The sequence below is a fragment of the Rhinatrema bivittatum genome, chromosome 14 (assembly GCF_901001135.1).
Source record: "Rhinatrema bivittatum chromosome 14, aRhiBiv1.1, whole genome shotgun sequence".
NCBI lineage: Eukaryota > Metazoa > Chordata > Amphibia > Gymnophiona > Rhinatrematidae > Rhinatrema > Rhinatrema bivittatum.
In genome coordinates, this window is record NC_042628.1 from 80,017,621 (window position 1) to 80,030,919 (window position 13,299).

Here is a 13,299-nt window from a genome sequence, read left to right on the forward strand (position 1 = left end):
ATATGAAGGGAATACAATGCTACCTGTGCTGGAATACCCCCGAGGCCCGTCTCTGGGTCTCCTCATTACCTCAGTGTTACGAGGAACACAATAAATGACTTGGATATGAAGGGAATGCAATGCAATGCTACCTGTGCTGGAATACCCCCGAGGCCCGTCTCTGGGTCTCCTTATTACCTCAGTGTTACGAGGAACACAATAAATGACTTGGATATGATGGGAATGCAATGCTACCTGTGCTGGAATACCCCCGAGGCCCGTCTCTGGGTCTCCTCATTACCTCAGTGTTACGAGGAACACAATAAATGACTTGGATATGATGGGAATGCAATGCTACCTGTGCTGGAATACCCCCGAGGCCCGTCTCTGGGTCTCCTTATTTACCTCAGTGTTACGAGGAACACAATAAATGACTTGGATATGATGGGAATGCAATGCTACCTGTGCTGGAATACCCCCGAGGCCCGTCTCTGGGTCTCCTCATTACCTCAGTGTTACGAGGAACACAATAAATGACTTGGATATGATGGGAATGCAATGCTACCTGTGCTGGAATACCCCCGAGGCCCGTCTCTGGGTCTCCTCATTACCTCAGTGTTACGAGGAACACAATAAATGACTTGGATATGATGGGAATGCAATGCTACCTGTGCTGGAATACCCCCGAGGCCCGTCTCTGGGTCTCCTCATTACCTCAGTGTTACGAGGAACACAATAAATGACTTGGATATGATGGGAATGCAATGCTACCTGTGCTGGAATACCCCCGAGGCCCGTCTCTGGGTCTCCTCATTACCTCAGTGTTACGAGGAACACAATAAATGACTTGGATATGATGGGAATGCAATGCTACCTGTGCTGGAATACCCCCGAGGCCCGTCTCTGGGTCTCCTCATTACCTCAGTGTTACGAGGAACACAATAAATGACTTGGATATGATGGGAATGCAATGCTACCTGTGCTGGAATACCCCCGAGGCCCGTCTCTGGGTCTCCTCATTACCTCAGTGTTACGAGGAACACAATAAATGACTTGGATATGATGGGAATGCAATGCTACCTGTGCTGGAATACCCCCGAGGCCCGTCTCTGGGTCTCCTCATTACCTCAGTGTTACGAGGAACACAATAAATGACTTGGATATGATGGGAATGCAATGCTACCTGTGCTGGAATACCCCCGAGGCCCGTCTCTGGGTCTCCTCATTACCTCAGTGTTACGAGGAACACAATAAATGACTTGGATATGATGGGAATGCAATGCTACCTGTGCTGGAATACCCCCGAGGCCCGTCTCTGGGTCTCCTCATTACCTCAGTGTTACGAGGAACACAATAAATGACTTGGATATGATGGGAATGCAATGCTACCTGTGCTGGAATACCCCCGAGGCCCGTCTCTGGGTCTCCTCATTACCTCAGTGTTACGAGGAACACAATAAATGACTTGGATATGATGGGAATGCAATGCTACCTGTGCTGGAATACCCCCGAGGCCCGTCTCTGGGTCTCCTCATTACCTCATTGTTACGAGGAACACAATAAATGACTTGGATATGAAGGGAATGCAATGCTACCTGTGCTGGAATACCCCCGAGGCCCGTCTCTGGGTCTCCTCATTACCTCAGTGTTACGAGGAACACAATCAATGACTTGGATATGATGGGAATGCAATGCTACCTGTGCTGGAATACCCCCGAGGCCCGTCTCTGGGTCTCCTCATTACCTCAGTGTTACGAGGAACACAATAAATGACTTGGATATGATGGGAATGCAATGCTACCTGTGCTGGAATACCCCCGAGGCCCGTCTCTGGGTCTCCTCATTACCTCAGTGTTACGAGGAACACAATCAATGACTTGGATATGATGGGAATGCAATGCTACCTGTGCTGGAATACCCCCGAGGCCCGTCTCTGGGTCTCCTCATTACCTCAGTGTTACGAGGAACACAATCAATGACTTGGATATGATGGGAATGCAATGCTACCTGTGCTGGAATACCCCCGAGGCCCGTCTCTGGGTCTCCTCATTACCTCATTGTTACGAGGAACACAATCAATGACTTGGATATGATGGGAATGCAATGCTACCTGTGCTGGAATACCCCCGAGGCCCGTCTCTGGGTCTCCTCATTACCTCAGTGTTACGAGGAACACAATCAATGACTTGGATATGATGGGAATGCAATGCTACCTGTGCTGGAATACCCCCGAGGCCCGTCTCTGGGTCTCCTCATTACCTCAGTGTTACGAGGAACACAATCAATGACTTGGATATGATGGGAATGCAATGCTACCTGTGCTGGAATACCCCCGAGGCCCGTCTCTGGGTCTCCTCATTACCTCAGTGTTACGAGGAACACAATCAATGACTTGGATATGATGGGAATGCAATGCTACCTGTGCTGGAATACCCCCGAGGCCCGTCTCTGGGTCTCCTCATTACCTCAGTGTTACGAGGAACACAATCAATGACTTGGATATGATGGGAATGCAATGCTACCTGTGCTGGAATACCCCCGAGGCCCGTCTCTGGGTCTCCTCATTACCTCAGTGTTACGAGGAACACAATCAATGACTTGGATATGATGGGAATGCAATGCTACCTGTGCTGGAATACCCCCGAGGCCCGTCTCTGGGTCTCCTCATTACCTCAGTGTTACGAGGAACACAATCAATGACTTGGATATGATGGGAATGCAATGCTACCTGTGCTGGAATACCCCCGAGGCCCGTCTCTGGGTCTCCTTATTTACCTCAGTGTTACGAGGAACACAATAAATGACTTGGATATGATGGGAATGCAATGCTACCTGTGCTGGAATACCCCCGAGGCCCGTCTCTGGGTCTCCTCATTACCTCAGTGTTACGAGGAACACAATAAATGACTTGGATATGATGGGAATGCAATGCTACCTGTGCTGGAATACCCCCGAGGCCCGTCTCTGGGTCTCCTCATTACCTCAGTGTTACGAGGAACACAATAAATGACTTGGATATGATGGGAATGCAATGCTACCTGTGCTGGAATACCCCCGAGGCCCGTCTCTGGGTCTCCTCATTACCTCAGTGTTACGAGGAACACAATAAATGACTTGGATATGATGGGAATGCAATGCTACCTGTGCTGGAATACCCCCGAGGCCCGTCTCTGGGTCTCCTCATTACCTCAGTGTTACGAGGAACACAATAAATGACTTGGATATGATGGGAATGCAATGCTACCTGTGCTGGAATACCCCCGAGGCCCGTCTCTGGGTCTCCTCATTACCTCAGTGTTACGAGGAACACAATAAATGACTTGGATATGATGGGAATGCAATGCTACCTGTGCTGGAATACCCCCGAGGCCCGTCTCTGGGTCTCCTCATTACCTCAGTGTTACGAGGAACACAATAAATGACTTGGATATGATGGGAATGCAATGCTACCTGTGCTGGAATACCCCCGAGGCCCGTCTCTGGGTCTCCTCATTACCTCAGTGTTACGAGGAGCACAATAAATGACTTGGATATGAAGGGAATACAATGCTACCTGTGCTGGAATACCCCCGAGGCCCGTCTCTGGGTCTCCTCATTACCTCAGTGTTACGAGGAACACAATAAATGACTTGGATATGAAGGGAATGCAATGCAATGCTACCTGTGCTGGAATACCCCCGAGGCCCGTCTCTGGGTCTCCTTATTACCTCAGTGTTACGAGGAACACAATAAATGACTTGGATATGATGGGAATACAATGCAATGCTACCTGTGCTGGAATACCCCCGAGGCCCGTCTCTGGGTCTCCTCATTACCTCAGTGTTACGAGGAACACAATAAATGACTTGGATATGATGGGAATGCAATGCTACCTGTGCTGGAATACCCCCGAGGCCCGTCTCTGGGTCTCCTCATTACCTCAGTGTTACGAGGAACACAATAAATGACTTGGATATGATGGGAATGCAATGCTACCTGTGCTGGAATACCCCCGAGGCCCGTCTCTGGGTCTCCTCATTACCTCAGTGTTACGAGGAACACAATAAATGACTTGGATATGATGGGAATGCAATGCTACCTGTGCTGGAATACCCCCGAGGCCCGTCTCTGGGTCTCCTCATTACCTCAGTGTTACGAGGAACACAATAAATGACTTGGATATGATGGGAATGCAATGCAATGCTACCTGTGCTGGAATACCCCCGAGGCCCGTCTCTGGGTCTCCTCATTACCTCAGTGTTACGAGGAACACAATAAATGACTTGGATATGATGGGAATGCAATGCTACCTGTGCTGGAATACCCCCGAGGCCCGTCTCTGGGTCTCCTTATTTACCTCAGTGTTACGAGGAACACAATAAATGACTTGGATATGATGGGAATGCAATGCAATGCTACCTGTGCTGGAATACCCCCGAGGCCCGTCTCTGGGTCTCCTCATTACCTCAGTGTTACGAGGAACACAATAAATGACTTGGATATGATGGGAATGCAATGCTACCTGTGCTGGAATACCCCCGAGGCCCGTCTCTGGGTCTCCTTTACTCGCTGTCCCTGTGGTCCATTGGATTTTGTCATAGTTCAGCATGATAAATGCCCTCTGTCCATTAGTGGCTAGGACAGCCTGGAATGTATTCACCTGCAAATGACAAATAAATTAACAGCAAACAGATTATTAATAGTATTAAGGCTCATAAAAATATGGACTCAGCAACCATTGTGGTTCAGCTATGACTTGGATTCTCGTTTAGATGGCATTAGCTCAAGGCCTGGGTCAGGGACACATCTAAGGGCACATCCTGGCCGCAAGGCTTGTTGGAAAGGTGACTTCCTGTTTTGAAAGATTAGGAGCTATTTCTTTTGGTGACCCTGGAGAAGGCGGCGGCTGCCGCTGCTGGTATTGTACTCCTCTATGAAACCTGCCTGTCTTTGGGGATGTGAATGTCTTCTCCTTCACTTCAAGACTTAGGATTTTATCTTCCTCCGGGACTACAGGATGCAGATTTTATGGTTCTTGTTGATTTTGGATCTTCCCTTTACCTTAAATATTCAGATTTAATATTTATTGGGGATTTTATTAATGTACAGGAAGGCACTACCTCTAAATGTTTTATTCTGTATTTTCTGCTTTTAATTTGACTCGGCTGATCTCAGTTTCTTCTCACCGTGCAGGTCGTGCTTTGGACCTGTCATACAGCCCTGAATCTTGGGCTCTCTCTGGTTTTCCACTTCTTGAGTTTCTACTTTCCTTTCCTCCTCCCTCTGAAACATTTTTGTTGCGTGATAGATCTAATAATCCTTTGCATCTGAGTGGTCTCGGCTGCTACAGGGGATTGTGTGCCCCTTCCCCCACCCAAGGTGCAGCACAGATTAAACTAATGAGGGGGGGGGCAGGTGACAGGGCCCCCATGGAGTCTTCTCTTTCAAAAATTTGAAATGGGGGGGGGAGGGGGAAAGTAGGGGTCAGGGTTCCCAGAGGAGCGGCAGATAAAGTGTCCGTGATATCTAGGGAACCCTCTCAGGGCAGATGTAAGAATATTAAGTGCGACCTTATGCCACCCCCCTCCCCACGTACGTTATGCATCTAACTACTTCTCCAACCCAAAAAGGGAGATTTTACGTGAAAGAGAGCATTCAGAGTACAATCTCCTGAGATAAAAATACCTCTTATTACATGGATATTATAATTGTACATGCGCTGCTGTGGTGCCAGCCAGAAATCCCTGCAAAAAGTGTTATTTGGTACCCAGTATTCATGTGGTATTTGTACACAGTATTCAAGGTGTGGTCTCACCATGGAGCGATACAGAGGCATTATGACATTTTCCGTTCTATTAACCATTCCCTTCCTAATAATTCCCAACACTCTGTTTGCAAGTCCTGTTTCATATGAAGAAAGGGGTTCGGAGCATTAGACTGACCTTCCTGCTGTGCCGGAGACTTCGGGGATGACATGGTTTTTTTTGTCTTTCTTTTTTTTTTCTTTTCCATTGTTAGTGTCTGGTTCCTAAACCAGCTTGGGCATATCTGCTTAAGGACATTTTCTCTTTCTCTTCAGTCTTGTATCAGGATGGCTAGCGATACTTGCTGCTTTTGATTTTTATTTAAGAGCATTTTTTTAGACAATTTGTTTAAGTCCAGTGAGTTCCCGAGGTTTTAGGGGCTGACATGTGAACTTCGGTGTTATGTGCCATTATGGCTCTAGAAAAGGTTCCCATAGTCTTGGGGGGAGATTTTAACTGTGTGGCTGATACCCATCTTGACAGACACTCCGCTGGGATTCAGCGTCCATCCAACAGTTCTAAGGGTATTCCTTTTATGTGAAATCTCATGCAACTTATTGATTCCTGGAGGATACTGTACCCCAGTGAACTTGACTTTACACATTATGCTAGAGCCAGTGACTCGAGCTCCGGATTGGATTATGTTTTAATTTCTGAATCATTATTCACACAGTTGGTGGAAGTAAAAATTGAATCCATGGCAATTTCGACCATTGCCCACTGTGCTGTACTCTCAGGGGACCAAAGGAGGGGCTGATTATTCTAATTGGAGAATGCCTCATGACTTTCTCCAAATAAAGATTTTCAACAGTACTTGATCTCTCGATGGCAAGAATTGGAGCAGCATAACTTTCAGCATAAGGAGGAACCGGTTCTTTTCGGAGAGACTGCAAAAGTAGTCCTTACGGATGACATAAACAGTTATTTCATAGGCCATAAACCTAAGTTGGATGGGGATATTTTAGATCTCATGCAGCAATTGAATAAGTTAAAACAAGATCTAAATGCAAAATTCTCAGGGGATACTAAATTGCAATTTCTTGCTACTCGGAAATTAATCAATGATAATTTACATAAGAGGGCAACTACTTCTTTGCTCTCTTTAAAGCATAAACTGCTTTTATATGGTAATTGTTCAGGTAAAATGCTAGCGAACGTAATGCAGGCTGACCATAAATCCGTGTTTGTATTGGGATTATGCTCACAACAGAGTGCCCTGATTACTACAACGCAAGGTATTAGTGACATTTTCCGTGACTTTTACACAACTCTATACAAGGTTGAGGAGGGGAATAGAGTGGCGAGGGATTAATTTATGTCCCAAATTACTCTCCCTTCTCTAACTGCATTGCAATTGGAAATGCTTAATGCCCCCTATCCAGGAGTCTGAAATTGCTGCTGTGATTCGGAACCTTCCAAATTTATAAAGCTCCAGGCCCAGACGGGTTGCCACCATTTTTTTTATAGAGCACTGGCCTCGCAGGTGCTTGAGACTCTTAACCTTTTATTTGATGAGATGTTATAAGGGGCACAATGCCTACTACTTTAAAAATAGCAATTATCATTGTACTTCCCAAACTGGGATGGGATCCTCATTTAGCATCTTCATATCACCCCATCTCTTTGTTGAATACTAACATAAAAATATATGCAAAGCTTTTGACTAATAGGTTGTAGGATGTTCTGCCGTTTTTTATTTCCAAGGGTCAAGTAGTTTTATCAAAGGGCGTCATTCTAGTATAAACATTCAATGGATTCCTCTCCTCCTGGACCTGTGTAGATGGGGTTTCTTCCGAAATCCTGTCCTTGTAGGTTTCGATGCTGAAAAAGCCTTTGACATAGTTTCTTGGGACTTTCTCAACATGTTTTAGGCATCATGGGGTTTTCTGGTTTCATTTATCAAGCGATTGTGGTGCTCTACAGCAATCCAATGATGAACATACAGGTAAATGGCACACTCTCCCGAGAATTTATTTTATCTAGAGGTACAAGACAGGGATGTCCCCTATCCCCGTTATTATTCATCCTAACCTTGGAACCTCTGGTTGGCCTTTTTAAACAAAATTCTGCAAGTATGAGAAAAAAAAAAAGTGCGAAACCTGCTGGGCAGACTGGATGGGCTGTTGGTCTTCTTCTGCCATCATTTCTATGTTTCTGTTTCTTTTTATATCCAAAGTGAAGCAATTACTCCCAAAAATGTTACAAGTTTTCAAGGCATATGAATTGTTCTCTGGCCTCAGAAAAATCGGAGGTCCTGGATATTTTAAGTCATCTTAGTGCAAAATGAGGTCCCTCTCCGTTGAAATGGGGACCAGAAGAACTTAAATATTTGGGTGTCTTTCTGCATCAAAAGCCTGATGAATGGTATCAAGTCAATATCCCCAGGATTCTTTGTGAATTCCATATCTGGACGCAAGGGTAGATGAAATGTCCCTTTTCGCTAATGGGAAGAATTGCTTTGCTTAGTGTCTCTCCTTCCTAAATTATTATATCCTTTACAAATGTTGCCGTTAATACTAAGGCAAAAGGATGTTCAAGCTCTTTCACGTATTTGTACTAAATTTATTTGGAAGGGACGTAAAGCTAGAGTTTCATTAATGAAGTTAATGACACCCAAACTTTTAGAATCTTGCTTGTTCTCTTCGTGCATTGGGGGATTGGCTTTATGGGGACTCCTCCTTTGCAGATGTTGAACTGGAGACTGGTTTTGCCCACCCTTTTGATTTGCATTTTTTGTTACATGCTGGGGTGGGGACTTACCCCATTTTCTGGACACAAATCTTTTATTAAAATGCATGCGTTCAGTAAGGAAGATGTTATCTTTACCGTGGCATCTTACTCCGTGCTTGCCCATTTGTGGGAACCCTTGGTTCCCAGCTGGAGACATGAATAAATTAGTTATGTCTTTATTTCAAGCTGCAAATCTCACCCCAATCCCACTGTACTCCAGTCACCCTGATATATATATATATATCCACAATTCAAACAACAATGGTTCAAAGGGTCAATCTTATTATCTTACACTGCCAACGTCAAAGTTTCATTTGTGGGCCCCTTACTCTCAGGGTCTGTAATCACTTCAGACTCCAAACTGGTATAGGGTCACTTTTACTTTATTATTATAACAACAACTTCTCTCATTTTTTTTATGTCCATTTTTCTATATCCATTTTTTTAAAAAGACCATTTTTTCACTACATACTGGAAGATTATTTATTTATTTATTTAACAGTGTTATATACCGCAGTTCAGGTAACAATGTTACTAATCACTTCGGTTCACATTTCAACAATTACAATGACAATATAAAGAGTAATTTATAAAGTCTTACTTAAAACAGGGAGAGTGAAACGGATAATAACTTACAATGAACAGGGAGAGAACAAATTATATACAAATAGCTTATAAGAACAAAAGCTTATAAGAGCAGAATGTGTTAATATTAGTGCCGCCTCTAAATAAAATCTTTGACACCAACATTGGTTCAAACTAATATGTATGCTAAACAAACCAAAAACTTGAATACTCATCCATTTGGTGTTTCCCGTGTTTCGGACAGCGTCCTGCCTCAGGGGATTCACTGTAATCTCAGCACTCTTCCACAAACATGGTCCATGGTCCCATACTTCAAATACTGGCTTCTACCACTTTGTTTAACTCGCGCGGATTCTCCTCGACCGCGTTCGAAGTATGGGACCATGGATGATGTTTGTGGAAGAGTGCTGAGATTACAGTGAATCCCCTGAGGCAGGACGCTGTCCGAAACACGGGGAAACACCAAATGGATGAGTATTCAAGTTTTTGGCTTGTTTGGCATACATATTAGTTTGAACCAAAGTTGGTGTCAAAGATTTGATTTAGAGGCGGCACTAATATTCCAGTATGTAGTGAAAAAATGGTCTTAAAAAAAAATGGATATAGAAAAATGGACATAAAAAACTGGACATAAAAAAATGAGAGAAGTTGTTGTTGTTATAATAAAGTAAAAGTGACCCTATACCAGTTTGGAGTCTGAAGTGATTACAGACCCTGAGAGTAAGGGGCCCACATATGAAACTTTGACGTTGGCAGTGTAAGATAATAAGATTGACCAGTTGAACCATTGTTGTTTGAATTGTGGATTTATTTCAAGCTGGTCATTCAAGGTTTATAGATTTTATTGATTGTCCAGCTAACAAAGTCTTTTCTTTTCAACATTGTCAGGAAACCTTTCAATTTTAAGCGAAAGATAAGAACATAAGAAATTGCCATGATGGGTCAGACTAAGAGTCCATCAAGCCCAGCATCCTGTTTCCAACAGATGCCAAACCAGGCCACAGGAACCTGGCAAGTATCCAAGCACTAAGAAGATCCCATGCTACTGATGCCAGTAATAGCAGAGGCCATTCCCTAAGTTAACTTGATTAATAGCAGGTAATGGACTTCTCCTCCAAGAACTTATCCAAACCTTTTTAAATCCAGCTACACTAACTTCACTAACCACATCCTCTGGCAACAAATTCCAGAGCTTAATTGTGAGTTGAATGAAGAATTTTCTCTGATTAGTCTTAAATGTGCTATTTGCTAACTTCATGGCGTGACCACTAGTCCTTCTATTATCCTATTTCTTGGTGTATTTTCAATTGCAAAGTTTTTTATTTCCTGTCAACTTCATATCACGTCATGCACTTACTCTTCAGGTCTTTTTCAGCGGCTACTAGCTCTATTTATAGGCCAAAAGCATTCCTTAGCAACTCCGTTTAGATTTCTTCACTCAATTACTAAATATCGAGTTTGTGTACTTTGGCTACGGTATGGTCTAATGACCTTGATGAAGACATGGAAGATGATGATTTATCTGAGAGTATAGTTTTACTTAGGGTAACGTATCTTTGGTGATTGTGTGAACCAACATATGAAAGTGCGCCATAGACTTATAGTTTCGGGGTTCAGAGCACATCAGATATGGCTCATCGATAGTCCCCATTGCAAGAGATGTTCTGACATGCAGGCCAACTTTATTCATAATCTATGGGTTTGTCCACCCATACGACAGTTTTGGGAGAAGATTTGAATTTTTTTGTCTGATAAAATACAAATTTGAATCCCAGCGAAAGCGACTGTATGTATTTTGGGGATATGTTCTGAGGGTGTTGTCTGCTCAGATACAGAGATTGCGTTTTTAACCAAGAGTCTTTGTATTGATAGACATTATATACTGAATACTATAGATGGGTGGTGGGGGACATTCCCACACTGGTCTTGTGGCACGCGGAAATGATAACACTACTGCCTATGGATTTTCGTACTGGGCGCTCAAGTTTTGGAGGGAAGAATAGTAGACATGTAGGGGGGGGGGTATTTTTTGATAGTCTGCCTCCCACCCTAAAGGGTAGGTTTCCTATGACACGGAGTAATACCTCACATTTTACTAGCCGAGTTTCAAATAGCAAAGTGATTAGTCCACTTAGTTCTTAACTGAGTTGAGTAGTACCCATATTCAAGTTATATAGTTCCGATCAACTCCTAAATACTGGGGGGGTTATGTATTTGCTGATTGTGATTTGAATGTATAACAGTATTTCTGGATTGGAAACAGGAGGCTGGGCTTGATGGACCCTCACTCTGACCCAGTATGGCAATTTCTTATGTAATTATGCTCTTATGATAAAAACAATGAAATAAAATACTGACAAATATATCTGTGGCAAAAAATAGATCCTGAAATCCCAAGAGAATGGAGCAACCATGTATGTAACACTCTCACCGAAGGCTGCAATAGATTACAATGCTGTATACCCACTGCGGTTCTAATACCATCTGGGAAAGCATTGCAAAGAGCAGAGCAATCACAGTGAAAGCTCTTATCTCTTCAGGATGAAACAAACGAACTGAAGGTGCATCAGGAAGATTTTAGCGAGGCTGATGCGAAGGCCTACTAGGATAACATACTTTAAGTAGAGCACCAATGCAAAGAGGGGATTCAAAATGTTTAAATCTAATTTGCTATGCAATCGGTAGCTAATTTGCTATGCAATCGGTAGCTAATGTTCTCTTAAACATGAGCATGTTAAAATTCTTTCTAGCTGCTGCATTCTAGACTGATTGGAGATCTCGCAAAGTGAAGTTTAGCAAATCAATAGTCCATTCGCACCAGTATAAGCAATTGCAACACAGTCCTAAAATCACTAGGGAATAAGTAGAGCTCCCTTTCTATGTTATGTTTAACAAAATCCTGAATTTGTCTTTTAGATATCTTATGTCTTTAATACTCTACCCCTGAAGAGACTGTTTTATAATTGTGAAAGTCCTCTGCACTATTTTATTGGGATATGTAAATTGTTAATTTGCAGTGTTATTTTGATAAGATCTCTGACAGCATCATAAACTTTCTTCTCATAACTTGATGACTCCTTTGATGTTCTTATATATCCCCTCTTTCAAATCATTTCATTAATTATTAAATTCAACAGTAAACATTTTTTTTTGATATTTTTTAAAACTGAAGAAAACTAAGAAACTCTAATCAATTTACTGGGCCTTTGCTTACCTTATTTGACACAGACCCATAATATGCCACGTTGAACCAGGTAGCAATGAACATCCAGGTGGCTTTGAATGACAGGTTGGGGAAGTACTTTTCAATGTCATTGGAGATTCTCTGCAGCAGCTGGGGATCCTTGCTCTCTCTGTAATAAACCTTCCCAGTGATCTCGTTGTTCACATCACCCCAATATGGAGCAACAAAAGCCCTGCCATCTGCCAGCGGAAATGCATCCGGGGTGTAGGAGGGAACAGCAGTAGCGAAGGACACAACTCCATTGTTGTTCACCTGGAAAGAACAGAGACAAAAAAAAAATTGTTTTCCCTCAAATTCAGTTACTATAACTCTGTTTCATGGCGATTATTAACACTGCATCATGGTATCATTTCCCTTAGTCACAGTAATGCTGCATCATGGTTAGAGAGATGCAAATTTGTGAACCAATTTAATAAACCAAAGTAAAATCCCTGAGTTCATGCAATTGGTTTGAAAGAGGTTTTTTTTATAGGCCCAAGTGCAACAGAATCTTTTGTAAATTCCTATAACTCCATGGTGAACCTATGAAATATTTACATCAGATTTCATCAGATTTTATTCAAACTCTGCAGCAATAAATCCTTGGACTTTGCTGAACTTGAACCAGGCTGCAATGACTTTGATTCAGACTAGTTCACTCATCTCTAATTATGAGAATCATTTTCCTACAGACTCAGTCACTGCAATGCTGTGCCTAGGGTCAATGCTGGGTCTCTAGTTGATGACTGTGGTTGGGAATTATTGAGCTTGATGTCATGATATTGTGTTTGCAGTTGCTAACCATAAGTAGAAATAATTAACATTTTAAAATAAACTAAACTAATGTTGACACTGGCTGACCAATGTGATTATGTTGTAGTTGGGAACAATTTATCAGTGTATGATACTACTGTAGGGTTTTTTGCTGATAATAATGAAACCCCTCTCCCAGAAGGGAAAGAAAAAGCATGCTACCATTTAAGTGAACTACAGCAGAAA

General features: G+C 42.9%; 1 protein-coding gene across 1 annotated transcript in view; it reads right to left on the minus strand.

Annotated features, from left to right (window-relative positions):
• The window catches only part of LOC115075690 (alpha-tectorin-like), a 62,220-nt gene that overhangs the window by 21,860 nt on the left and 27,061 nt on the right, over positions 1-13,299 (minus strand). Inside the window, exons 5-6 of the mRNA XM_029576323.1 lie at positions 12,292-12,573; positions 4,481-4,618 (exon numbers count right to left, since the gene is read on the minus strand). Coding sequence (XP_029432183.1) covers positions 4,481-4,618; positions 12,292-12,573 — 420 coding nt within the window. The remainder of the gene's footprint in view (positions 1-4,480; positions 4,619-12,291; positions 12,574-13,299) is intronic.